This window comes from Aspergillus aculeatus (assembly GCF_001890905.1).
Source record: "Aspergillus aculeatus ATCC 16872 unplaced genomic scaffold ASPACscaffold_7, whole genome shotgun sequence".
NCBI classification, from domain to species: domain Eukaryota; kingdom Fungi; phylum Ascomycota; class Eurotiomycetes; order Eurotiales; family Aspergillaceae; genus Aspergillus; species Aspergillus aculeatus.
This window is the reverse complement of record NW_017962982.1, coordinates 1,207,247-1,233,424: the sequence shown is the minus strand read 5'-3', so window position 1 is coordinate 1,233,424 and position 26,178 is coordinate 1,207,247. Positions and strand designations below refer to the sequence as shown.

Genomic DNA, 26,178 nt, shown 5'->3' with positions numbered 1-26,178 from the left:
TACGCTACTGTCTTGCACGTGTGAATGGGAGAGTTAGCCACTGTGGATTTCTGTTCGATGATTGATTATGAGACATGTCAGATATCTGTTTGAGTCTGGATTATCTATAAGGCTTGGTATGTAGATGAAGCTATTGTCTACCTGTGTCCAGGCGTCCAGGCGTCCAGGCAGCCACGCGCTTACGTTCATTGACCAGGGTCCCTGGTCAGTCACATGCCTACTAGGTACCTTATCTTTCCTTCCTGCCATCCGTCCATTCCTATCTCCAACTCTTCAAATATTGCTCTCTCCTCCCTTCTCTTCTTCCAAAATTGATCCATCCCATCCTCCATCCTTGTGTCTGTATGCTGAACCTCGAACTTCAATATGGCAAGCAGCTGCTCGCCCGCAGCGGACAACTCATTTGGACCGGTTATCACCTGCCTAGCAACTTTTGACTTCACTCTGCTATTCGAACAGAGTATTCTATCCATCGGCCCATCGGCCATTTTTCTCCTCGTGGTCCCTTGGCGGTTTCGGTCGCTCTACACGGCAAACATCAAAACGGTTGCTAACAAGGCTCATTGGCGCAAGCTTGTCCGTCGTACCTCCATCTGATTGTCATTGGCACATATGCTAACAGCTGAACTGGCCAAATGAAGGCTGTTGGGTTTTGTCTTGTCGGTCTACAAATCACATCGGTGGTCGCATGGGCGCGCCACAACCTCATCAGGACGGCCCTCCCTGCCATTGTCCTGTCGCTGGTGGACTCTTTAGACATCGCTGTCCTAACAGCCCTCGAACACGACCGTTCACTGCGCCCGTCATCGCTTCTGAGCATCTATCTTCTCATATCAACGCTATTCGATGCTGTGCAAGTGCGCACCCTATTTATCCGGCACTATCCATATCCTTTGCCAGCACTAGCTGCCGCAACCGTTGCATTGAAGCTCGCCCTACTCTTGTTGGAAGTCCAAAATAAACGCAATGAGGCCACCATTTCGTGACATCTCGCCCGAGTCAACCAGTGGAATCTTCGCTCGCACTGTCTTCTGGTGGCTCAACGGTCTATTCCTTAGAGGCTTCCGAAAGCTTCTGACAGTTGAAGATCTATTTCCGACGGACGAAGCCTTGAGCTCAAGCTATCTAGGACGAAGAATTCGAAGAGCGTGGGCCAAATGTACGATTCTCACTCGTGGTTTTGGCTCATGACATTCTCACTAAGCTTTCAGTCCTGCAGACAAATCTACCCATACACGCAGCCTGATACTTGCGACCGTGATCAGTCTACGATGGGCAATATTTCGAACAATATTACCCAGACTATGTCTGATTGGATTCAGCTATGCGCAGACATTTTTTATTCAGCGTGCAATCGAGCATCTACACAGACCCGAAACCCAAGTGACAAGAAACGAGAACTATGGCCTAATCGGGGCCGCAGCACTTATCTATGGAGGAATTGCAGTATGTGAATCCTAGTCAATTGACCGCAGAAGCTCTAAACAATTTTAGATCTCGACGGTGCATTACAAACACCAACTATACCGGATGATCACTATGTACCGAGGCGCGGCCGTTGCATTGATCTACGACCACACCATGGTCCTTGCCGATGGCCCTCACGATGATTCAGCTGCTGTAACCCTTATGAGTACTGACGTTGACATGATCGCACGGTCGCTCGAGCAAATCAGCGAGACCTGGGCTCGATTGGTGGAGATCGCCGTTGGTATCTGGCTCTTAGAGCGTCAGCTCGGTGCCGTTTGCGTCGCCCCGACTCTTGTGATTCTCTGTAGGTTCTCTCCACCTCTTCGATTCTTTGTATCTGAGACAATGCTCTGCAACAGTGTGTACATCCGTCCAGACGTATATGGCAACTTTCATGCCTGCAAGGCAGAAGGTCTGGGTTGGGGCTATCCAGCGCCGTGTGAGCATAATTTCCACGGCGTTGCGGTCGATGAAAAGTATCAAGATGCTTGGGCTATCTGAAATGCTCGCCACAACTCTTCAGGCACAAAGAAAGCGAGAGCTGAGCTTGTCTAAGGACTTCCGATGGTTAATCGTGTGGCTTAACGTGGTCGGTAAGTATCCCATCTCCTTGCAATCGCTCGAGTCCACTGACTGTAGGAAGCAAGTCTGCCTCAAATGTGTGCCTCTCTCGTCACATTCGCGGCTTTCGTTATCCTTGCCAAGATCGATCATTCAAATACACTGTCTACTGTACAGGCTTTTACATCCCTTGCGATCATCAGTCTCATCACGAGCCCGGCGCTACAGCTCCTGGCATCTATTCCGGCTGTAACAGCCGCTCTGGGGGCCTTTGACCGCATCCACAAATTCCTCGTTTCTCCTTCCGTGGATTTCAATTCGTCAGAAAGGGACCTCGAACCTGAAACGGATAGCTCCAGTGGACACGGGTCAATGGTTGAATTGAAAGCATTGGAACCCAAAACACAGCCCAATCTCGACCAAATTGTTCTTCAGTTGACGGACGCGGATATTCGTCCGATTCCTGGATCTGACTTCTCTCTAACAGATATCAACCTCACAATCAAGAGAGGCACTGTGACGATGCTTATTGGTCCTGTTGGAAGTGGAAAGTCCACCCTCTTGAAAGCAGCGCTGGGTGAATTACCCTGTGAACGAGGAACAATTACAAGATCATGGCCAGATGCCGGCTATTGCAGCCAAAATCCCTGGCTTCGGAACACCACCATTCGCAAAAATATCAGTGGTTACTCAGTAATGGACACCGAATGGTACAAAGAGGTACTGAGAGCCTGTGCATTGGAGCAGGACATCTCCCGAATGCCGCAGGGTGATCAGTCTATGGTCGGCAGTGGGGCGCTCAAGCTGAGCGGAGGACAAAAGCAGCGTCTCGTACATCACCAATTTCTATTATGGTCTCATCGTACTGACAATCTCACAGGCAATAGCTCGAGCCATTTATTCGCGAAAAGGGCTCTTGGTACTTGACAATGCTCTGAGTGCTGTTGATATAAAGACGGCACAGTACGTGCTTGAGGCCTGTTTTGGCCGCAATGGAGTCTGCCGGCAAATAGGCACGACTGTAATGATGGCAACTCACACAGGTCAGTACAGGCCAGGACAATCTCGAGAGCTATATCTGAGTCTTAGTTTAGACCAGCATTCGCATGTCGCGGATCACATCGTCATGCTAAGTTCGAACGGACGTATCGAGAACCAAGGCAGCGTGCGGAGCTTTGGCTTAATTTCGCAGCCGATTACACATGCATCGGAGGCCAGCCCGGAAACCCCAACTGCCGAAGATGAGAGTCAAGACAAGCCTGCCTCTACGAAAAAGGTGGAGACCCTCACTGTCGATGACATCGCAGATATAGCTCGCCGCACAGGCGACGTTGCAGTCTACACGTACTACATGAAGGCCATCGGATGGCCCAGCATCTTGGGAGCTTGTCTGGTTATTGTCGTGCACACATTCTCCTCTACCTTTCCCCGTAAGTCATCCACAATATGCATCCTACTATGCTAATTAGGCTTCAAGAGGTGTGGTTGGAACTGTTCACGAACGACGGTGGAAAAAAGACCGCCCAGTTCATTGGTATCTACGTTCTCCTTGCCGTAGCTGCCTCAGGGTCCCAGGGGCTTATGATATGGTAAGCCTATAACATGATCTACCCTCCGTGTATTCCTAGCTAACTGTTGATCCAGGCAAATCATGATCAAGATCGTCATGAGGTCGGGATTAGAGCTGCACCGGGTTCTTGTCCGAACTGTAGTCGATGCGCCGATGCATTCCTTTGCTGGAGTTGATTCTGGCGTCATCTTGAATAGATTCAGCCAGGACATGACCCTTGTAGATGCTGTCCTACCCACCATGGCTTTCGGGACCGTACTGAGTATGTTGGATCATTGTCACTCAATTCTAAAACTAATCCCACGTTCAGGTGTTGCGCAATGCTTTGCCCAGGTCGCACTGATATCACTGGGGTCAAGCTACATGGCTGTGACGATATTTCCGTGTTTACTGGTACTATATTGTGCGCAGAAAGTCTACCTGCGAACTTCAAGACAGGTCCGATTTCTCGATCTCGAAGCTAGAAGCCCACTTTATACACTATTCGTGGAGACTCTCGAGGGTCTGTCTACTATCCGAGGCCTTGGATGGCAGCGCTCATTTGTGGCCGAATGCTTACGCCGACTCGACGATTCGCAAAAGCCTTACTACCTCCTCTATTGTATTCAGCGGTGGCTTAACGTTGTCCTCGACCTGCTCGTTGCTGCCCTAGCTGTGATACTCATCGCACTAGCCACGTCGTTGCGTGAGTCCACCGACCCAGGAAAGCTCGGAGTCTCCTTAACTGCAATTATGGCTTTCAGTCAGACCCTGCAGGAGGTGGTATCCAGTTATACCTCTCTGGAGACCTCGCTTGGTGCGATTGCAAGGACAAGGTCTTTTGAGATGAAAATGCCTTCTGAGCATGATGCGCGGGAAAGGGTGGTACTGCCACCAAGCTGGCCTGCCGATGGACGGATCGAGATCGATTCTCTTTCTGCCTCATATGAGTGCGTGTGTCATGTCTGACAAGATAAGCCTTTGACTAATGTTCACTACAATACTACAGCGGTACCACGCGCGCGTGCGACAATGTGTCTCTGAGCATTGAAGGCGGTGAGAAAGTCATGATCTGTGGAAGGACTGGCAGGTGAGTCAGAGTCTCCGATTGCATGTGGTGTATCTTATAGCTATCTCTCACTGACCTCTTCACAGCGGCAAGAGCACCCTTGTCTCAGCCCTCCTGCGTCTTCTCGACCCTCTAAGCGGCACGATCTCCATCGATGGGATTGACATCTCCACCGTCCCCCGCAATGAGCTTCGCTCCCGCATCATCGCCATCCCGCAGGATCCTTTCCTTCTCCCTGGCTCCATTCGCTTCAACCTCGATCCTACCAGCCGTGCGGCGGATTCGACTCTGCTTTCAGCCTTGGAGCGGTGCAGTCTTCTGGCTGTGGTTACATCGCGCGGAGGCCTGGACGAAGAACTGACGTCTGCGTCCTTGTCGCAAGGCGAGGGGAGGCTGTTCGCGCTGGCTGTTGCGTTGGTGCGTAAGTGGAATCGGGAGCGCGACAGTGTGGGAAGTGGTGGTGGCAGCGGCGGCGGCATCTTAATCCTAGATGAGGCGACCAGCGGTACCGACGCTGCGACTCACGCTTTGATGCAACAGGTGGTAGACCAAGGATTCAGGGGGTATACAGTTCTACAGATCTCGAATCGACCTGATGAGGTTCAAGGTGTTGATCGGGTGGTTAAGATGCAGAATGGGCGGGTGATGAGGGGGTAGGCTTGCTTAGGGCGGTTGTACTTGGGGGTAAGTCGAAGAAGATCTCAGCACGTCTTACCTTCGCAAAGCGGGCACTTCAAATTTCGTACCTAGGTCTTTAGTAAATGGTTACCGACGCGGTATTAATACAGGCATCCAAGTAGTGAAAGAATTCCCGCTTGCCGAGTGGTTGCAATTAGGCTGCTGGAAACAGCCACCCGGGGCCTGAGGCCGGACATTGTCATGATATAAACATGCAAATCATCAACCTCTCTTTTCATCGATCCGATGCAGCCGGCAATGGGCCTCGGGAGCTGCATTGATGCTGACAGGGGAAACTGTTCGGATTCCCTCTAATCTTGGATGTTTGTTAGCGTCCAGTCCGAACACTCAATAGTATAGCAGTTCGTCTCGGGGAAGCGGAGACAAACCGGCGTTGCTGACTATGCTAGCAGCCTTATATCACAAAGCCCTCCTTTTTCGTCCACCTTTACCTCTATTTGGCCCCTCTCAACAGAGAATACCCCGGTAGTTTTCCATGGAGAAAGCATGGCAATAACACGTGCGATGGTGGACCAAACCACTCCTCCCAGATACGATATATATTACCATTTCTCACACGGTTCACTAACCGCTCTCCCCTGCCTGCAACACACACAACAGACAAACAAGAAGTGTGAAAAATGCCCGATCCTGACCCATCCGTGATCAAAGAAGCGACCATGCGCGCGCCGACAGTGACGTTCCCGCTGGCGCAGGTGTGGAAGAAGGGCCTTACCCTGCGCGCGGGGGCAGTGGACTCGAAGACCGTGGTGGCGCCGCTGCTGGAGCTGATCCGGGTAGAGAAGGCGAGGCCTGGGTTTGTGTTTCCTTCAGTGGTGGACATCGAGCATGCCCCGAGGGCGTATCGCCGGTTCTCGAAGCGGCTAGAGACTAATGTTTTGATTCGGTTCGAGGGCGGGGCGAAGACTGGGGAGGAGGGTGCCGGTGGGAGTAGGCTCTATTATACAATCATTAGTATTTGTATCTGGCTTGTTGATGGATGCCTGCGGCTAGACCGCAGGATCATGCACAGTCACTAGCATTGTAGTCATCGTTCGCACAGATCTTTATGCTGTTTATATGCTCCATTAGAAATCGTCTTTCCGCCTGCGCGATGTCTGACAGCCGGGGATTCATTGTACCTGTACTGTACAACCAACTAGATCGGCCCAAATGCTGTTACCTATAACGTCTAGAGCTATGAGCGTCTATAAGAGCCACCCCAGCCTGTTATCCGCGACCAATTGCTCAGTAAGTATCAAACTTCGCGGCGAGGCTACCAGAAACTCTCCATACATGCTATCTATCGTCACCGATCATGCGGACACCAGTACAGGACATTGAATTCAACCCATGTTGAGACATCCCCCTAGGCCCCAACCGTCTTCCGTAACCGCGGCTCCAGCGGAAACACCTGTTCTTCGACCCGCACATCCTTGTAGACGATATCCCACCGTTTCCGCAGCGGCTCGGGCGTCTCCCACACGTACTCCGGATCGCGCAGCCACAGTCGCAGCAAATGGCGTCTATGAATGTGTTAGCACAGGACACCTCTTCTCCCACAAAGTGAGTGGGGGGAGGGGCAAAGATCAACGTACTCCTTCCCCGGCTCATCCCGGAACCCATTCCGGGCATGAAAGATGCTCAAATTGTTGATGTACTGCACATCGCCCTTCTGGAAGTCCAGCGCGGCACTGTGCTGCTCGGCCAGGAAGTGCAAGGCGTCCAGGGCCTCGGCCTGCGCCTCAGTGATTGGAGGGATGTCCGCGGAGCGGGGCTGGGCCTGGAAGCCGGTGAAGTAGCGGCGGGCGTACTGGATGAGGACGCGGTCCGGGGTGGATTCGGTGGCGGGCTGGAAGTAAAGCAGGGGGCGTTTGGTGTAGGGCGATGCGGGGTTGTTGAAGCTGTGTTGTTTTGTCAGTGTCCCCGGTGTTTGACGTTTCAGTTACACTGGTTAGGTTTTGGGCCGGATGCATACCCATCGACCACCCAGTCCTGCGATAAGGTGTGGATCAGATCCGGCCGCTCGCGCGCGAGGATGTTATACACCAGCCAGCTGCTGGCGATCTTGCTTTCGCCGCCGGATGCCGCGGGGTGGAGGCACAGCAGGGAGACGATGTCCCCCGCGTCGGTGTGGAAGACTTGCTTGTCGGCTGTGTTCGAGGGCGCGCCGATGGTGCCGGTGGGCGTGGTGCGCGTGATGTCCTTGATATGCGAGAGCACGAGCGACGTGCCGCTGGAGAAGCGTTGGTCCTCCTGCCGTCCGCGGATGTTACCGACGTGCGCTGATACCCCGGCGTAGATGATGATGTTGTCTTCCCGTGAATAGTGGTCGATGCGTAGGCCGCGCAGGACGAAGAATCCCCGGCCGAGGTGCAGTTCCCTCGATTGCTGGCGGAGGCGATCGTGTAGCGCCGGTAGGGGGAAGGTGGATTGGTTGATTGCTCCCCAAGGGAGATTGCGCGCTGTGATGCTCAGGATATATTAGACAAGATGGATGGGGATGGGGATTAGGGCTACTTAGGGTTGGGCGTCGATGCCCTAACCTACTGTACCTTTAAAGCTCTGCAAGGCGGCATCAATCTCATCCAGCTCGCTGTCGGTCAAACGCACCACCCAGTCATCGCGAGACTCAACATCCTTGCCTTCCCAGACGAGTTTGGAGACCAGTTCCGTGGGAAACCCATCGGGTACTCTCTGGGGGAGGGTCTGCGTGGCCTTGCGTCGGGCGGTTCGGGCCTGGTATTTGTCCCAGTCGGGATGATATTGAATGTCAGGCTGGACGAGAGTCTCGACGGCAGCCATGGTAAACGTATGCGTGCGTGCGTGTTGATTTGTTTGGATGGGGCTGGAGTATTTGCGGGGTTCTTATCTATTCTTATCTGTGCTTACGGCGACGTTGAGAGCTGAGATGTGGTGATGACCGGGATGCAGCACGCCATCGCTCCACCCATGCATGCATGCGCGCCATTTCAATCCGGCATCTTCCACGATCGTGGGTTGCTCTCTCCACCATCTCAACGTTTCTATCCCTCTAAAAAGCCTCAATCGAAAATTGGTCGTTCGCCCACATGCTCACCAGGATTCGGCGATCCCCCGTCCACGGCTTGCGCCCGTGCGACACCTGGAAATTATCCACCAGCAACAGATCCCCTTCCTCCAGACAAAGGTCGATCTCCAGACCATCCACCACCTCCTCCAGTCGTTGGAGGTACTCCGCAGGAATAACAGTCCCATCGCCATAGTCGCACGGCAGATCTATTCACACTTGTTAGCATTCAATCGGATTGTTCGGAGGGGGCTCTGTCAATCCGTACATGTCATTCCATCGCGCCCCAGATACGGTGGCTCCAACGCTCCCAGATCACGCGTCATTCCATACCGACCGACCAACCCGTTAAACCAAACCGGTCGTCCGCTAGCAGGAGCGCGTCGAATACCTTCCGCACGAATCAGTACTGCACCCGCACTCGAAGACTACGTAGGGAAAGGACGTACCCGGAATATACTGCGTCAACTCCAGCGTATCGTCCTTCAACCACCGAAAAGTCGGAGTGAGCCTGCGCACCTGCGCTTCAACCTTGGCCTTCTGCGTGTCGCGAGCATCCCCGGCCTCAAACTCTTGTCCAAAGCTGTGCTCGCCCGCCCAATTGAACTCGTTTCCCCGGCCCTCGTGACCCGGGGCCCGGAAGACCATCTTCATGGCAAGGCCCCGTTGGTGGACCTCGTGCACGAGGTCAGGCACCGCTTCCTGCAACCTCTCGTAGACCAAGGCGCTGTGTGCGATCGGGGTTTGTCCACCGTGCGGGGCTTTCGTCTGGCAGTAGAAATGGATGTTGGACGGGAAGCGCGTGTAACGTGAGTACTAAACACAAAGACAATTTTTAACCATTCATTTTGCTTCCTTTAATGAGAATGTAGTACTGAGTACTGCAGCCCACCTCATTGTGCTGGTAGAATCGACGATCGGACGGTCCCTCGTTGGCCGTCCACACATTCTCGGCCACCAGGGTGCGTTTCCCGGCGAGACCAATCTGCTCGAACGGATGGGAGCCACGCGCTCTCTCGGCAGCGTTAACGAGTCGCGCGAAGGTCTCTGCGGAGGGATGGCCGATCCCGTGGATGAGCACGGCGCCGTGTCGCCGTAGTAGCTTGGACAGGCGTCCGGACTTAGCTAGGGAGGTGATGGCCGTCACGGCATCATCGACAGTCGGCACGTCACTGCTGGCTGCTCCATCCGGGCGGTGGATTTTCAGTCCATAAGGAAAGGCATTTCCATGCACGGTCTGGGCGCCTGGCACGTCGAATGGTTGGAAAGTAGTAGTCATAGTTTAGGCATTCATTGGTGTTTTTAAGATGATGATGGAGCTCTCTCTCCCACATCGGTCAGTTTAATACGGGCTGCGGATTGCGGTGGAGTGGGGTTGGTGGGAATAACGCCATCCCAGCTGCAGGTGAACTCATCCACTAAGACTTAACCACCTTGGCAGCTAAATTCCCTTCGGAGTGAAGCCGACAGGATTCCACGAGCTTGCATTTTCGTGGCGTTTATCACGTCATTTGCAGATCGGGACTAAGGTTTAATCAGATCAGTATATAAACTACTTTGTTCCGAACCGGGGGCTATGGCTGTACGTTCCAGGCCGGAGTCAAAATGGGCAGCGACACAATCTCCAAGGCGCCCGTCCAGACACATTCGTCTCACCCTGACGATGACAGCCTCAAGGGTGGGGAACGACTCACCGTTAACGAGAATCATGTGCTCCAGGATCGCAAGATTGGAGTTCTGGGAGCCATCTCGCTGATTGTCAACAAGATTATAGGTGCCGGGTTAGTCCGTTTATTTGCCAATCCAAGAACATTTTATTTCTTGCTAACAGAAGACAGAATCTTCTCCACCCCCTCGACCATCTTCAAGCTCTCCGGCAGTGTCGGGCTGTCGCTACTGCTCTGGGTGATTGCGGGGATTATCTCCGCCTGCGGGGCGTTGGTCATGCTGGAGTTCGGCAGTGGGATCCCTCGCTCCGGGGGTATCAAGGTGTACCTGGAGCGATCCTTCGCTCCCAAGCGCATGCAGACGTGCATCTACCTCTTCTTCTGCCTGTTCCTGCAGGTGTCTGCCAGCAACGCGATCACCGCCTCCGAGTACCTCCTGTCCGCTGCCGGGGTGGAGTCAACGACCTGGAAGGAACGCGGGCTGGCCATCGCAGCGGTCTCCTTCGCCGTGGGTGTGCACACGGTGGCGCCCCGGGTGGGACGGGCGATGCAGGATGTGCTGAGCATGGTCAAGCTCTTCACGCTGCTGTTCATCGTGTGCACGGGGTTCGCCGCGCTGGCGGGGCATCTCCGCATCCCCAAGCCTCACAACTTCGACGTCAAGACCTCCTTCGAGGGCACCTCGAACAATGGGTACGATATCGGCACCGCCCTCCTCGACGCCATCTTCTCGTACCAGGGCTACGATAATGTGAATGCCGTTTTGTCTGAGGTCAAGAACCCCGAACACACCCTCCGGATCGCCCTTCCTTGCGCCATGGGCATCATCACCGTGTTGTATGTCCTGGCTAACGTGGCTTACGTGAGTAATCCCCTATCATAATCACTGTTACGACCTGAGATACCGTAACTGAACTCCATTCTACCGGAAAATAGTTCGCCGGCGTGCCCAAAGAAGAATTCCGCACCGCCAGCGTCACGATCGCAGCCAGCCTGTTCCGCAACGTCTTCGGCGAGACCGCGGCCACGCGAGCCCTACCCGCCCTCGTAGCCCTATCCGCCATCGGCCATCTCCTAGGAGTGGCATTCGTTGTCCGTAAGTCTTCTTCTTCCACCTCTAAAATCCCTTCAAACCCCGACTCAAGCTGATCTGATCCCGGAATGTAGCGCGCCTCCTCCAAGAACTCGCCAAAGACGGCATCACCCCGTTCCCGGACGTCATGATGCAGAACCGGCCGTTCAAGACCCCAATCGCCGCGCTGATCGTGCACCTCGGGGTGACTGTCCTGTTCATCTGCGCCCCGCCGGCAGGCGACGCCTTCAGCTTTGTCGTCGGGCTCTCCTCGTACCCGATGTGTCTGATGCTGACGGCCATCACGGTGGGGCTGGTGAAGATGCGCCTCTCGCGGACCGGGGAAGGGTGGTCGTCCTCCTACACGGCGCCGTGGCCGGTGATTGGGTTCTATCTTGCTGCGAATATTGTACGTTCCCCTCATTCTAAGCATCCAGTTGCGGATTGTTTGGCTAACATAAAGGGATCGTGTGTGAAGTTCCTCCTGGTCATGCCGTTTGTGCCGCCCAACTCGAGTACGTCCAGTATTCCGTATTGGTTGAGTCCTGTCGTGGCGTTGGGGATCCTGGGGCTAGGCGTGGTGTACTATCTTCTGCGCTTTGTGGTGCTGCCCTGGCTGTTTGGGTATAGTCTCCATCCCGTGACGAAGGATTTGACCGATGGGTCGCAGGTGACGCGGTTCTTGATGCTGAAGAAGCGGCGGTAGTGGAGGGTCGCTCTGGACTCTTCCTACAGATTTGAACACAAAATAAATACAATGCTGAACGAGCTTTCATAGGATGTATAGTATTTCCGGGTGTCTGAACACCTTTAAGGCTGAGCAGCTTTGCGAAGTGCATTTACTTCTCATGACTTCACGAAGTCTCAACACGCCGATGTTGAAATACGTAGAAGGGGTAGCCATACTAAACTGGATTCTCAGAGGTCTCGTCAACAAGCGCTAATCTTCTGGCTTGGAACTCCCAAGGCTTGCGTACGCGTTATGAGTCGCATTCAGCGTGCCGACGAAACATATTCAACCTCCGTCAAGACACTAAAAGCGTCGTCCCCTCCTCGCTAGAGTACTATATGTAATAGATAACAGACGCTCAATGCACTGGCTTTTACCTCGGTAGGCTTCCAGTTTGACAGCCGGTAAACCAACCGAACCAATGAAAATGCCCGTACCGTACGCGGCCCAGGATCCGCCCTCCCCTGCCTAAGCCCTAAACGTTGATTCTTCGGGGATGAGAAAAGACGGTGACGGCCGTTCTCATTCTATCTGAAGGTTAGATAAGGTAAAGGGCGCAGGTACTCGAGGTCAAACTAGGTTAGGAAAGCATAGCAGCCTTCTACCCATTTACTACATAGGCAAAGGGATGGCTACTCGGGCTGGCAACATGCGCAGATGAAAAGGAAACCCTGCATGGAAGGCCGAGGTACTCTGCTTTGTCACCATAGCGCATACACGTAAGTGGAGATGAAGACGGAGATCATGAGATTGACTAGTGCAAGTACAATATTCTGCTAGAGGGGATGTCAAATTTACTGTAACAATTGCCTGACAGCAGACCTCCGCTGCGGTGATAAGCCTTCGTGATAAGCCCTGATTGATCTGATAAGCAGACTGTTTCTAAGGGCGGAAGAACGACATCCGCCCAGATAAACCAGATGGATCTTAAACTCAATCCCGGCATCAAGGTATATGTGCGCATCTAAATAATTGCATATATAGAATGAGGGGTAGAATGGCGTACCACAAGCCTGACTAGACAACCAACTCGAGTTCAGAGACCGCAGGCAACACAATGCTGAGGATTCGACCGTCACCATCCCCAATAGCCCCGAGTGACTGGACCCGAACTCGCCGGGAACTGCTCTTCGCCACCATTATTCTGGGCTCATGCGCCACGGGCTCCCTAGGACCCCTGCTTGTGCCAGGCTTTGTGGTCGTTGCGGCAGATCTCAATGTCAGCCTGACCAGCGTCACCCTCTTGAATGGCAGTCTTGTCATGGCCCTGGGCGTCAGCGCCTACGTCTGCTCCCCTGTTGCCAATTACTTCGGCAGACGACCAGTGTACTTATTCACCACGCTTTTGGTCCTGATTTCGTGCTGTTGGGCTGCGGTTGCGAAGTCGTACTCCTCGTTGATCGCATCCCGTGTGTTCCAAGGTCTGCCCCAATATCCAAGAACCTCTGAACGATACCAACATACTAAGATCCTCTATGACCAACAGGCCTAGGCATGGGAGGATTCTTCGCTCTAGCCGGAACATCGTCCATCAACGAGGTCTTTCACGTGCACGAACGGGGCCTGCGCGTCGGGCTCTGGAATTTTGCCGTCATCGTCTCCGTCAATTTGACCCCGATCATCAGCGGATATATCATTTCGGGTTTGTCCTGGCGCTGGGGTTTCTGGCTAGAGGTCATTCTTTTTGGCCTGCTGCTCGGGGCGGTGGTGTTCTGTTTCCCAGAGACGTCGATCCCATCGGACCGGGACGACGAGGCAGATGATACATTCACAGCACCAACGTCAAATACGGAGAAACTTGAGGAAGCAACAATCACAAGCTCCCGTGTGTCCGCCATTCCCACACATAACCTCCTCCAATTCCCGCGACGACCCACCAACCAGATCAAAACCCTGGGAACATCCCTCCTCTCACCCCTGGCCCTCCTCCTCCACCCCATCGTCATCTGGGGCTGCATCATGTGGTCCGTGACATTCACCTGGACGATTCTATTAGGTGCCGTGGCATCGCAGATTTTCACCGCGCCGCCCTTCAACATGAGCACCGTCGCCGTGGGCAACCTCACTGGGGTGGCTCCCTTGATCGGCTCCGCGCTGGGGACGGTGCTGGGGGGATGGCTGTGCGACTGGTGCAGTCGGGTTCTCCCCCCCTCGCCTTCTTCAACAAATGCCACTAGCGACCATTCCAACCTTCCCGATGATAACATACCCACGCATCCTGCCCCGGAATCCCGTCTCCCCGTCCTCCTCCTCGCCACAATCGCAATGGCCACCGGCTCCTTTGGCCTCGGCGCCGCCATCGCCCACGGCTACTCCGGGGTAGCCTGCGGAGTCTTCATGGCCATCCTTAATTTCGCCGTCGGCATGGGATGCACGGGCATCGTGGCGTACTCGAATGATGTCTGTGGGGACAGAGCTGGAGATGCGTTTGGGTTGGCGATGGTTTGTTTCTCCCCTGTCCCTTCTCACGTGCGACCATGAAAACCCAGTGGACGTACATATCCTCATTGCTCTCCTGCATGTACTCAAATTCCTCATGCCTATAATGATTGATAGTGCTGTGCTAACTGGGACTGGGGAAGATATAGATCGCCAAAAGCGCCTTCGCATTCGGACTCACGTTCGTGTACAATGACTTCCTGGCCCGAAGCGGGCCGCTGGTGTTCTTTGCGACCTTCGGGGCGCTGAGTGTCGGGGTTATGCTGAGTACTATTCCGTTGTATGTGTATGGGGAGAGCATAAGGGGGTGGGCGGATGGGAGAGATCTCCTGCGGAGGGGGAGGGGGTGAATTCCAGTCAAGATGGGTTGTGGAGATTGAGGGATGCTTCGTTTAGGGCTATGTAGAGGGTAAGGTAGGGTTGCTCTTATTTTTTGCAGTCATCCCTTCATTTTCTTTCTTTCCTGATGGTCTCACTCAGTATTTATTCCCCCCCCCCCCCCAATTTCCAGGTTTAGGAGGTCGGAGGATATTTTGAATAGAGGTCTTGTCAAGTCTTGTTGTCATGGCAAGCGACGTATCTCGACTAGCTAAGTACCAAACTAGTCGGAGAGGCTTATTGGAAGGATCAGCCTATCACTTGGCTCTGTGGAGATAGGTACCAAAGAACATTCTGACAACAGACATGTAAAGCCCGATTTATTTTCTTCTTCTTTTTTTTGTTTTTGCAAAAGTTATGAACGATGAGTTGGAGAGATCAGGCACACGTCCATGGTATAAGGCAGCAGTTCCCACCGCGTGGCAGAATTCTGTAAGTGGATTGGCGCTTGATGCCCCCATATTCAGGCAGCAGTTGCTTCCTTATCGCGTTGCCTTACGTGATTCCAGCATCGCTTATCATCCTCTCCTTCTCTGTACACAAATCAACCATTACTGCAAAATCACCTTCTTTATACCGCACTGCTATGTGTCATCACTGAAAGAAGAAGGCTCTTAAGTCCGACTAACATCCCGCCTCAAGATTTGAGCCTTATCGAGTCCCACATTATGGACTCCAATAGCTCAAATTCCCGCGTCTCGTTGGCCTGTGAGACCTGCCGCAGACGGAAGCGCAAGGTAAGAGCATCAAATCGGCCTTCGCGCCACATCTTCATAGCCCCGTGAGTGACTGGTAATGATGGCGCCTCTAAGCTGACGGGAAAGCTTCCTCCAGTGTGATGGCTTGCGCCCCGCTTGCTCGTTGTGTATAGCCAAGCGTGCAGTTTGCCAGTACAATACCGAAAAGCGCAACAGGTCTGCATCCCCAATGAGTAGTCTTCTGCTCCTATTTTAACATATTATCCAATCATGACAGACGCAGAGTTGACGCGGACTATGTGAGAGGGCTGGAAGATCAGATCGCGATGCTCAAAGAGGAGTTGCATCGATCCCAACCCTTCAACGCCGTCACTTTGACCGAGAACGTCCCGCCCGGACGAAAAGAGGCTTGTGCAAATTCCCCTGACAATACGGCAGATCCTGCTACTGTTGCTTCTGCTTTACCAGACAACATGTCAACTGCGATCGAAGACGTCAGCGCCCTCATCTGGCGCATGAGTATTGAAAGCAATGGGGAAGAAGCGTTTATTGGACCGTCGGGAAATTTCTGTTTCCCTGTCTCCCACCGGGAGGATCTGAGCACGGGTGGACAGAAGCATATGCCTTCTACGACTCTCCCTAGCCCAAGCTCCTGGGAAAAATCCTCCGGATCTAGCCGGTCGGACATACGAAGTAATACAAGCTACCTGCTCGCTTTGTTCACACAATGCATCAACCCCATTCACCAGTTCGTCGACACTGAGACTCTGAATAAGCTGCACGGCGGTCAGCTGAACGCAGACCTCACACTAATTAAGACCGCTGCGTTAGCCGCTGGCGCACTTTACTCGGATGATGCCAAGAACAGGACGGTTGGCGAGGAGGCTGCAGCTGTGGTTGACGCCATGGTCATGCAGCACTGTCGAGAATCGCCAAGTGTTCATACCGTACAAGCTTTATCTATCATGTGTTGGCGGGAGCTGGGGCTCGAGGAACACAACATGGCTTGGATGTACAACTGTGAGTGCACTGAGTGATTCCAGTGGGCTGGTCCATGTCGAACTGACAAACTATAACCATGAGAAGCAATGTGTGCCAGCATGGCTCTACACCTAGGCCTACCAGTCAGCATGGCCCAGGAGACCAAATTATCCGATGCTGAGTCCATCAATTCACTCCAAGAGGTTCACCCTCGTCACAATCAGTTGAGAGCGCTCTAGTCATCAGTGTTCATGGATCGGTATGTGAGAGCAACATCGCGATGTGATTCTCCCAAACTGATGCCACCGAGACAGAATCGCAACATCCCTTTTGGGACGCAACTGTATGCTCCCATGGAGGCGGATCAAGACCCAGTTCTTTATCAGCACCGTTGGGCCCGTACCTTCTCTAGACGAGCTAGCCTTTGACCATCAATGCCGCTTGTGGTTCATCCATGATCAACACATGGATAGAATGTATGTTTCCGCCGGCGAAGCAGGACCAACCCAGGAACTCCAACTCATTCAACTTAAATCTCCAGCTACTCGTTCGAATTCACAAGCTTGAGCAGCGCTCAAAAGTCCCACATCTTGTTGAATGCGCGGGACCAGTTGTACGCTTTTCGACGACAGATGGACCCTCAAATCCAATTGAGCCGGACCCGTGCGATCGTGCCCTCGATCATCTACCTGCACATCTCGTACCACATGTCGCATATCCTCATCCACCGACCGTATCTCAAGCAAGCCACCCAGCGAAGCAGCATGTACCAGCTATGCGTTCGCGCCATGTCCACCGCCGCGGCGTCGATTGTCCGACTCCTCCGCGAGTACCGCAAGGTCGCGCCGGTCGACCACATGCCCCCGTTCGTGGTTCACAGTGTGCTCACGGCAGCCGTGACGCACCTCTGCAATGCGACCTCGACGTACCAGGCCCTACGAAGCGCGTCAACTGCGCAGTTTCGGGTGTGTTTCCATGTTCTGTGGGCGATGCAGCAGCGGTGGGTCAAAGCGAGGCGAGCGATTTGTCTCTTGCGGCAGCTGGCGCGCAGATGGCAGGTCATGGGGGCGTTGCCTTTGCAGCACGGGTTTCCTGCTGTTTCTAATCCGAGAGAGGAGGCGCCAGAAGAGGAGCAGCTTGAGTCGGAATGGTTGCCCACGGAGGCTCATGAGGACGAGGACACGGCTCTATTTGACTGTGAAGAAATAGGGACCGCCAGCATCTTTCCGGACATCTTCCATGAGACCGGCTTCGACTTATTTGGAATGACAGACTACCAGCATGATTTTCTTAGTGATTCAATCTAGCATGTTATCTCCATTGGACTTTAACCTGCGACGCGCCACAGTTATTTAATATCCGTTTTTAGACCACCAGCTCTAAATTAGGTGTACCTTCAAGTCTCAGCCTCCTCAAGCGCGTCGGCCATTGGGATGGTTTTATCAGGACCAAAAGGTCATCTTCAAGTGGTGCGACAGTTCGCTGACAATCGGGCGGGGTAAAGCGGCGGAAGATAAATTCCGCCTCGATAACCCCGCGATAATCTGATAAGAAGCTATCTGAATGAGCTGCAACAGTCATAACACTAACACTTGATTAAGGTTATCGCCGTCTCTGCTCTGCTTGCGCTGTGTGAAGCTTCAGAGTGCGTATACTTTAACCTCCCAGCACCCAAGCTTCTAAAGCGCCCCCATACAGTACTCTACCCACAAATCCAGCAGCACAATAACCTCATCATGCGCGCCGCTGCCACCTCAACAGTCCGCGTCGCCGTCACCCAAGCCGAACCGGTGTGGCTGGATCTCGACGGAACGGTCGCGAAGACATGTACTCTGATTGCTGAAGCCGCCAAAAAGGGGGCGCAGTTGATCAGCTTCCCCGAATGCTGGATCCCGGGATACCCCGCTTGGATCTGGTAAGGCAAGCCCTTCGCCCTGCCCTAACCCAATCTCCCCTAACAACTTGGCACTCAAACCTGACGCAAGCACTCCTACAAACCCTTCTAGGTCCCGCCCCGTCGACATGAACCTTTCATCTCTGTACATCCAAAACTCCTTGAAGGTCGACTCCCCGCAGATGGCGACGATCCAGCGCTGCGCCGCGGAGCACAAGATCGCCGTGGTGCTGGGCTTCTCGGAGCACATCCACCACTCCCTGTACATCGCGCAGGCCATCATCGACTCGGACGGGAAGATCCTCACGCTGCGCAAGAAGATCAAAGCCACGCACATGGAACGGACCATCTTCGGCGACTCGTTCGGCGACTGCCTCAACAGCGTGGTTGACACCACCGCTGTCGGGCGCGTCGGCGCCCTCTCGTGCTGGGAGCACATCCAGCCCCTCCTCAAGTACCACACGTATGCGCAGCGCGAGCAGATCCACGTCGCCGCCTGGCCGCCGCTGTTCGACGCGGACGATCAAGAGGAGTGTTTGTACAGCATGTCGCGCGAGGGTACTTCCCCGTTCCCCAAGGGGACCACTTCCTTGCCCACTCAGTATCGGCTAACACCGCGAATCAATTGCAGGAACCATCGCCCTCGCCCGCACCTACGCCATCGAATCCCAGTCCTACGTCCTACACACGACAGCCGTCATCAGCCAGGCCGGGATCGACAAGATGCAGACCGCCACGGGGAGCATCATGAATACCCCCGGAGGTGGCAGCTCCGCGATCTTCGGGCCCGATGGCCGCCTGCTTTCGGCGCCCATCCCCAGCACGGAGGAGGGGATCATCTACGCGGACTTGGACCTGGATGGGCCGATTCACCGGACGAGAGCCTTTGTCGATGTCTGTGGGCATTACAGCCGACCGGATCTGCTGTGGTTGGGGGTGGGGTCGCGAGACCGACGCCACGTCAGGGAGTAGAGGTAGACGTTGAAAGGGGTGGTGAAGAATGGTGGTCAAGGTCATGTACTGTCCAATCCTGCTTTCAGTCTCCAGGGCTGGCATGCATCCTGTATTTCTTCGTCCTCAGCTCTGCTTTTTGTCGCCTGTAACCTATAAGAAAGGCGAGCCCTGATTTTCCCCGGCTACGTATATATTTTCATAATTCTCGCAACATCAAGGATTTAGCCATACAGCCACACCCGTGATCACCTGCTCTGATAACCCTCCTTCGCTTCCCCATCAATCGCTTCCCTGATATACTCTTCAAAAGAAATATAATCAAAATCCGGATACAATTCTTTCCCACTCCAGCACCCCAGGTACTCTGCATTCTCAGGAGTATTATTCCCCCTGATATCCCAAGAATAAAACAACTGCGCCGCAACGTGCGCCAGTAAGGCACCGGTATCCCCGGGGCTGTGGGTCAGCCTCATCCGCGCCTTAGCCACCTCATCCCGCGCCTCCGCCTCGGATACCTAGTCACATTACTGTTAGGTAGGTATTCCACAACAACCTTGGAAGGATGAAAATAAAAAAAGAAAAGAAAAGAAAAGGAGGGGCGGGGGCACTGACAAATCTCCGCTCAAGCTTCTCCCCACTCGACCGCTCCACCACCTCACACACCCGATTCAGCGTATAGACCTCATTGTACACATGCACCCGCCGATTAAAGGTCCGCGGATCGGCGATAATCCGCGCGACGTAGCGCCCCACGTCCCGCAGGTCCGCCAGCGCCGTCGGCACGTTCCCATCCAGCCCCAGCGGAAGGTCGTGATGGGTTAACGGGGGCAGGAGATGGTCGACGCGGCCCGAGGGCAGGCGCGGGAGGGTAAAGTTGGTTACACCCACAACCCGGCCACCTCCAGAATCACCCGCACCAACTCCGCCGCCGCCGACAGCTGCGGACTATGCCCCGTGTCCAGCTCCCGCGTCACCCACTCCACCTTCGTCGCCTCCACCATCGCCCGCTGCGCCTCATACGGCACCGCGCGGTCCTGCAGTGTGTGAATGTATGCCGCCCGTCCACGAAACGCCTCCGTCGCCCAGCTCGCCTGCGGACACGGACTCGCAAACGAGGTATACCCCTGACTGAGGGAGGACCGGGCCGCCGCGGCCGCGAGAACGGGCTCGACGTCGTAGAAGAGCGGCGGGGTGGGGTCGGCGCATTTGAGGAGGTTCTCTTCTTCCTAGAGCACAGACAGACACCGATCAGTTTTAATTCGAGGTAAATCGCACACAGGCATATTCATCGAGCCAATGGCAACGTCAGAAAGTCTTGCTAGTAGGAATAGCCAAGGCCAAGGCCAAGGCCAAGACCGGTGGGGTATACATCCAACTGGATATGAGGCGGCAACTGCCCCCCAAACCCATCAATCACGCTCGATCCATCCCCGCCGCGGGGAAGGATGCTGGCGATGAAGATCTGGCCCAGTATCGCCGTGGACTTGCCCTCCGCGGTGCGGTCGGCGGGAGCAAGCCCCAATGCGGCGGCGCTGGCGGGCATCCCGCTGTAGGAGTGGCTGATCAGGATCACGTCCTGCTGGGCTACATCCAGTAGGGGCAGGAGCAGGCGGTGGCGGATGTAGTGGGTGTCGTCGGCGGCGGTGATGAGGTCGGTGGCGCCGATGCTGGGGAGAAGACCCGTGAAGGTGCCGTGGCCGGCGGATTGGAGGAGGTGGAGGAGGTGGGCGTAGTGGGAGGGGTTCTGCGACGCGCCTGGGATGAGAACGAAGATGGGTTTCTTGGGGTGGGACATGGTTGGATTTGGGCGTTTGAGGGTGGACTAGGTAAGATTCAAGGGATGAAGGAGAAATTGAGAATCAGAGGGAGAGAGTTGACGGCATGAAGATGAGGGTTTTATAAAGCTGTTGTTCGTGATCGAGGCGGTGCCCTCAGGTTGTCAGCTTAGTATAACTGACTTTTTGGTGACTGCGTAGTGCACGCACTATGTCTGCTAGACTTACGGATGGTACCGCTCAAGCTTAACTCTGATTCGATCTCCCGCTTATGGTGGAGCACCAGTGCAATGATTTGAGTGGCTGCTTCTGCTTTAGCGTGAACTCTTGCTTCATCTCAGCTCCGGTGCGGATCGGCTTGCTATAGTGCTTACTCCGTATACTCTCTCGCCTGGACCCCAATCAATGCTCCAAACATCAGATTTTCAGCATGCCGGTGCACCCGTGTCACCAGAGTGAGCGAGTAGCTGAGAGAGGTTGCTGCCAGCCCTTGCCTATCCTGCCTAGGCACATGATACACTACAACCGCAGCGGGTAAATTAACGTGGATGAAGGAGGTGGAGGTCTCCATGTTAGGGTCGAGGACATGCCAAAAAGTGAAAGACTAAGTTCGGAGCTACTCCGCGGATGATACTGACTACATTAGGCTCAAGGAATGGCAACGGTTCTGTGGTAACCAGAGGGATTGTTCGTTGGGCTTGAGCATACATAAGGAGTAACTAGGGCATGCCGTGCCACATGACCTCGGCTATAGGAGGATCTCACATCTCACATCTCACATCTCCCCACCTCGAAAGTCTCCTCCATCAATCTATCCAAGCCGACCTCTTCATTGCTTCAGAGTGAGCACACCCGGTCGCCACGGTTGAGTGTTGTAGTCGCCACTGCTATTGGGGTCCTTGCCCTGATAGAGCAACTGGAGGTTACAAGGATCGACAGTCATCGTCTGATCCGGGTTGTTGCGCACCAAGTCGCCGTGACTAATGTCCTGAGTCCAGGTGGCACCACTGTTGGCCTTGCCCGCGAAGGGCTGGTTCTCGCTCGCCGCCTGGGGCGTCCACGCCCCGCCGAGACTGCTAGCCGTGAAGGACCGGAAGTACCGACGCCCAGTCGAGCCGATCGCCTCGACGATCATCAGGTACTTGCTCTGGCCCTGGCCGCCCTGGACGGTGTACACCTGGACCGCCTCGAAGATATCGTTCCGGGCGCCACTGAGCACCACCTCGTACTGCGTGCCGAAGTTTCCAGGGAAGTTGCCGATGGGCATGCTGGCCCGGTAGATCTTGCCGTTGTCGCCGGCGAAGAAGAGATACATGTTTGTGGCGTCACCGATCACGGTCTGGTCGATGGCACCCGTGCCGGAACTTTCGCCGCTACCGAGCTGGCCCGAGAATAGGGGGTACTCTGCGGACCAGCTGTTGACGTTGGTGGGGTCGGTGGAGGTGCGGTAGGTGAAAGTGCTGGACCCCCACTGGGTGGCGAGCACCCAGATGTTCTTGGGCTGGAAGTAGAACAAGGTGGGGGCCACGGCACCGAAGCTCGTGGCGATTTGGTTGGCCTGAGCCATGTCCGCCCAGTTGGAGAATGGACTGAAGGTCATCGACCCGTAGCTACCTTTGGTATCGGTGGTTGATGCATAGACGATGTGCTTGCCATTCCAAACAACATCGGTGAAGTCTTTCAGGCTGGTCCATCCCGACTTCGGAGTTGCGAGAGCTCCGGTCGAGGTCCAAGAGTAGGTAGAAGGAAGAGGGCAGCTTGCGGAGGCAAAGGGTGCAGAGACAAGAAGGCAGATGCCAGACGACAGCAGACCAGCTTTGGCCTTGAGGAATTTCATTTTGGTGGATTCTCCTCTGCAGCAGAGAAGGAGAAATAATGAGTTGGTATTGAAAGTCTTGGAGTACAAAAGACAACTGATGGGTAGAGGGCCGCACCCCAGTTGATATACCTTCGAATCTGGCTCAAGGATTTAGTAATCCGTCCGGAGCAATGTCTTGGTTTTGCGCTCGCTAGACAAATTCAGGTGTTTCGGATAAAAGCAGGGTACTTGGTTTCTTCTGTTGTCTGATTCTGATTCACCAAGTATCTTACAGTCACCAGCTCACACTGGCGCCTAAACTACATCAGCCAGAATCACCTGTCCACCGGACCATTGCCCTGATCAGAACGGGGTTTCAACATAGCACCGCACCAAGATAGCCGTTAAATCATAGAGGCATAATGTGCTTCGGCATTGGTTCATGGACCAGCTGCCGGAATGTTACTGCCTGGCAAGTACACGCGAAGGAAGGGGAGTCTAGACGTGTATCGTTGTGGGGTGCCAAGTCAATTGGTTCTAGGCTGATACACTGCCCCGAGATGAAGGTTTCATGCCAAAACAATTTAAACTTCGACTTCCAACTGCTAGTGACCGCATCATTGACACCTGTCAGCATGAAAGTGATCTGTAGTTGCCATTGTATCTGCAAGCATTGATGGAGGTTCACGAATGACCACATATCAGTGGTCTCTGCCCGACCTCTTTGGGACTCCGGAGTGTGGCAGATTCCCAGTGCATAATCCATCAAATCCCGCTTGGAAATGGAAGGTCTCCGCAGGAAATGCTTGGCATCGGCTATTCCCGCATACAGTCTATTCAGGGTCAAACTATCTCTGGAACCGAGGTAAACCCTGGACCCTGATGGGCAACCATCGGCAGGCTATGTGGACAACCGTGCAACATCGGTCTCCACCCCTGTAGATTCAGATGGCCTTCATAATTCCGGTGAGCGAGCTTGGCGTTTCGGTCTAGCCAGCCTAAACCTCTTCATTCACCCGTTCAGGCTAATCACCATTCGAAGTATCATTTCTCGCCTACGAGCAATGAAGTAGATATCTGAATAAGGGAAACAATGCAATATCCGTTCTGAATTGGGATACTCCACCGGTCAATTAGCTAGACCTCGAGCATCAGCTCTGTATTCTGAATCGTTCTGTCTACAAATACTGCTCCATTCCCACGTAGATGCTGCCATTCCCATCTCTCGTTTTATCAACCTCAACATCATCATTCATCCATTCATTCATTTCATTCATTCATCAAGCTCAAGAACAATCATCCCTTCTTTCCAACATGGTTCAAATCAAAGCAGCTGCTCTGGCTGTTCTTTTCGCCAGCAATGTGCTCTCCAATCCCATCGAGCCCCGCCAGGCCTCGGTGAGCATCGATGCCAAATTCAAGGCGCACGGCAAGAAGTACCTGGGCACCATCGGCGACCAGTACACTCTCAACAAGAACGCAAAGACCCCGGCGATCATCAAGGCCGACTTTGGCCAGCTGACTCCGGAGAACAGCATGAAGTGGGATGCTACTGAGCGTGAGCACAGACCTTGCAGGAAACGAGTGTGATTTGATTCTGATCAGCGGATAGCCAACCAGGGACAGTTCTCCTTCTCGGGGTCGGATTACCTGGTATGTATCCTTCACAAGACCCGACAGGTGCGCCCGCGTCTTACATCCTCCAGGTCAACTTCGCCCAGTCTAACGGAAAGCTGATCCGTGGCCACACTCTCGGTACGATTGACTCAGTACTACAGTCCATACTTTAGAAGCAAACTGAACTCGACCAGTCTGGCACTCACAGCTCCCGTCCTGGGTGCAGTCCATCTACGATAAGAACACCCTGATTCAAGTCATGCAGAACCACATCACCACCGTGATGCAGCGCTACAAGGGCAAGGTGTACGCCTGGGTAAGCCATCCCCAAATGGCAATCTTTTGAAGTCATGACGCCTTCTAACCTAGTCAAGGACGTTGTCAATGAGATCTTCAACGAGGATGGCTCCCTTCGCCAGAGCCACTTCTACAACGTCATCGGCGAGGACTATGTGCGCATCGCTTTCGAGACCGCTCGCGCGGTGGATCCCAACGCCAAGCTTTACATAAACGACTACAAGTAAGTCATTCTTCTCGATTCTCGTCTCATGTCTCGCATTCTAGCCCTGATTCTAACCCCGCCGTAGCCTGGATTCCGCCTCGTACCCGAAATTGACCGGCCTGGTCAACCACGTCAAGAAGTGGGTCGCAGCTGGCGTCCCCATCGACGGAATTGGTAAGTCGCGCGACAGTTGAGGTTGAAAGCCAGCGTGTATACAATCTAACATGTTATTCACGACAGGTTCCCAGACCCACTTGAGCGCGGGTGCCGGCGCTGCCGTCTCTGGATAAGTACCCCCGCTCGTTGGTCTTGCACTACAGCGAAACTGACTGTCCTTTACAGCTCTCAATGCTCTCGCCGGTGCAGGCACCAAGGAGGTCGCTATTACCGAGCTCGACATCGCTGGCGCTAGCTCCACCGACTACGTGAACGTAAGTTACATCACTACAAGTGACACGATCGATGTTACTGACACACACCTAGGTCGTCAAGGCGTGTCTGAACCAGCCCAAGTGCGTCGGTATCACCGTCTGGGGAGTTGCTGACCCCGTAAGTGCCTGTCTCCGTCCGGAATCACAGAAAATACGTGACATACTAAGACCGGAATCTCTCTTTTAGGACTCGTGGCGCTCCAGCTCCAGCCCTCTGCTCTTCGACAGCAACTACAACCCCAAGGCTGCTTATACCGCTATTGCGAACGCTCTCTAGTGGTCGTCTCTGTCATTGGTAAAGCTTGCAGGTCAATCTAGGTGAATTCAGTGACTGGAATGTCGTCGTGATCGTAGGATGAATGGTTGGGGCTTGCGGGTTGCTTTTATCTATTTCACCTGAAGTCATTATCATGTTGCTGAATCTTTCTCTTCTCTTATTGATCAATGCTGCGCATTGTTTTCTTCATACAAGATTATTTTACCTGCAATCCTGAGGGCGGACCAGTAGAATCGCGTTGCCTGCCACAATCTTACTCTAAGCTACGCTACCACCCCCTGCTTTCCACCCCCTTAATCGAAGCAACGGCAATCACTCACACTCTAAGTGCTCATTGTGATATGCTCACAAGCGCTCTACATTGTCACTTCGCCTCACCCCTGGAAAATGCACCTTTCGAAAGCTGTAAATTACCTACGATACTCTACATTCCTGCGTCTGCTACCCGGACTGATTAGAAACACGAAAACATGCAGATGCCAGCCGCGTGTGGCTGTCCATAAATCAAGTGTCTGGCGAAGGAACCCCCTCCCCCCCAAGCCATCGGCATTTATTCAGGGTCCGCGGCACATTAGGAAGAGGCCAATCA

General features: G+C 54.0%; 9 protein-coding genes across 9 annotated transcripts; 5 read left to right on the top strand and 4 right to left on the bottom strand.

The window, feature by feature from the left end:
* The first annotated feature begins 279 nt into the window (after positions 1-279).
* On the top strand, positions 280-5,460 carry ASPACDRAFT_1880763 (uncharacterized protein). Its single transcript, XM_020198215.1, has 14 exons — positions 280-576; positions 642-917; positions 952-1,159; positions 1,220-1,446; positions 1,495-1,774; positions 1,830-2,063; positions 2,114-2,862; positions 2,912-3,074; positions 3,126-3,461; positions 3,509-3,620; positions 3,676-3,863; positions 3,912-4,530; positions 4,590-4,670; positions 4,736-5,460. Exons 1-14 carry the CDS (start codon positions 367-369, stop codon positions 5,304-5,306), a joined length of 4,254 nt encoding a protein of 1,417 aa, XP_020056762.1. The 5' UTR covers positions 280-366; the 3' UTR covers positions 5,307-5,460.
* A 1,035-nt stretch (positions 5,461-6,495) lies between these two features.
* ASPACDRAFT_1869058 (TauD/TfdA family dioxygenase) lies at positions 6,496-8,138 on the bottom strand. Its single transcript, XM_020197923.1, has 4 exons — positions 7,883-8,138; positions 7,306-7,792; positions 6,926-7,231; positions 6,496-6,853 (listed from the first exon to the last, which is right to left on the bottom strand). The coding sequence occupies exons 1-4, from the start codon at positions 8,130-8,132 to the stop codon at positions 6,697-6,699; spliced, it is 1,200 nt and encodes a 399-aa protein (XP_020056761.1). The 5' UTR covers positions 8,133-8,138; the 3' UTR covers positions 6,496-6,696.
* Positions 8,139-8,361: 223 nt separating this feature from the next.
* ASPACDRAFT_43006 (uncharacterized protein) lies at positions 8,362-9,655 on the bottom strand (the record flags this gene model as incomplete). Its single annotated transcript, XM_020201190.1, has 4 exons — positions 8,362-8,585; positions 8,645-8,767; positions 8,826-9,192; positions 9,269-9,655. 4 exons carry the CDS (start codon positions 9,653-9,655, stop codon positions 8,362-8,364), a joined length of 1,101 nt encoding a protein of 366 aa, XP_020056760.1.
* Positions 9,656-9,981: 326 nt separating this feature from the next.
* On the top strand, positions 9,982-11,821 carry ASPACDRAFT_28020 (uncharacterized protein; the record flags this gene model as incomplete). Its single annotated transcript, XM_020199530.1, has 5 exons — positions 9,982-10,157; positions 10,215-10,905; positions 10,980-11,139; positions 11,211-11,524; positions 11,594-11,821. 5 exons carry the CDS (start codon positions 9,982-9,984, stop codon positions 11,819-11,821), a joined length of 1,569 nt encoding a protein of 522 aa, XP_020056759.1.
* Positions 11,822-12,902: 1,081 nt separating this feature from the next.
* Positions 12,903-17,727, top strand: ASPACDRAFT_1855993 (MFS transporter; the record flags this gene model as incomplete). The annotated part of the gene is made up of 8 exons (XM_020197461.1): positions 12,903-13,266; positions 13,332-14,287; positions 14,434-14,564; positions 15,638-16,380; positions 16,447-16,544; positions 16,581-16,600; positions 16,656-16,817; positions 16,883-17,727. 8 exons carry the CDS (start codon positions 12,903-12,905, stop codon positions 17,646-17,648), a joined length of 3,240 nt encoding a protein of 1,079 aa, XP_020056758.1. The 3' UTR covers positions 17,649-17,727.
* A 350-nt stretch (positions 17,728-18,077) lies between these two features.
* On the top strand, positions 18,078-19,207 carry ASPACDRAFT_28707 (carbon-nitrogen hydrolase family protein; the record flags this gene model as incomplete). Its single annotated transcript, XM_020199586.1, has 3 exons — positions 18,078-18,256; positions 18,348-18,793; positions 18,867-19,207. 3 exons carry the CDS (start codon positions 18,078-18,080, stop codon positions 19,205-19,207), a joined length of 966 nt encoding a protein of 321 aa, XP_020056757.1.
* Positions 19,208-20,067: 860 nt separating this feature from the next.
* Positions 20,068-20,984, bottom strand: ASPACDRAFT_28415 (alpha/beta hydrolase; the record flags this gene model as incomplete). The annotated part of the gene is made up of 2 exons (XM_020199562.1): positions 20,068-20,415; positions 20,559-20,984. 2 exons carry the CDS (start codon positions 20,982-20,984, stop codon positions 20,068-20,070), a joined length of 774 nt encoding a protein of 257 aa, XP_020056756.1.
* Positions 20,985-21,516: 532 nt separating this feature from the next.
* Positions 21,517-22,929, bottom strand: ASPACDRAFT_78307 (uncharacterized protein). Its single transcript, XM_020205160.1, has one exon. The coding sequence runs from the start codon at positions 22,799-22,801 to the stop codon at positions 21,794-21,796; it is 1,008 nt and encodes a 335-aa protein (XP_020056755.1). The 5' UTR covers positions 22,802-22,929; the 3' UTR covers positions 21,517-21,793.
* Positions 22,930-23,857: 928 nt separating this feature from the next.
* ASPACDRAFT_1855989 (endo-1,4-beta-xylanase) lies at positions 23,858-26,032 on the top strand. Its single transcript, XM_020197460.1, has 10 exons — positions 23,858-24,320; positions 24,375-24,415; positions 24,469-24,517; positions 24,574-24,695; positions 24,754-24,899; positions 24,967-25,055; positions 25,122-25,167; positions 25,222-25,312; positions 25,365-25,430; positions 25,500-26,032. Exons 1-10 carry the CDS (start codon positions 23,969-23,971, stop codon positions 25,587-25,589), a joined length of 1,092 nt encoding a protein of 363 aa, XP_020056754.1. The 5' UTR covers positions 23,858-23,968; the 3' UTR covers positions 25,590-26,032.
* The last annotated feature ends 146 nt before the right edge of the window (positions 26,033-26,178 follow it).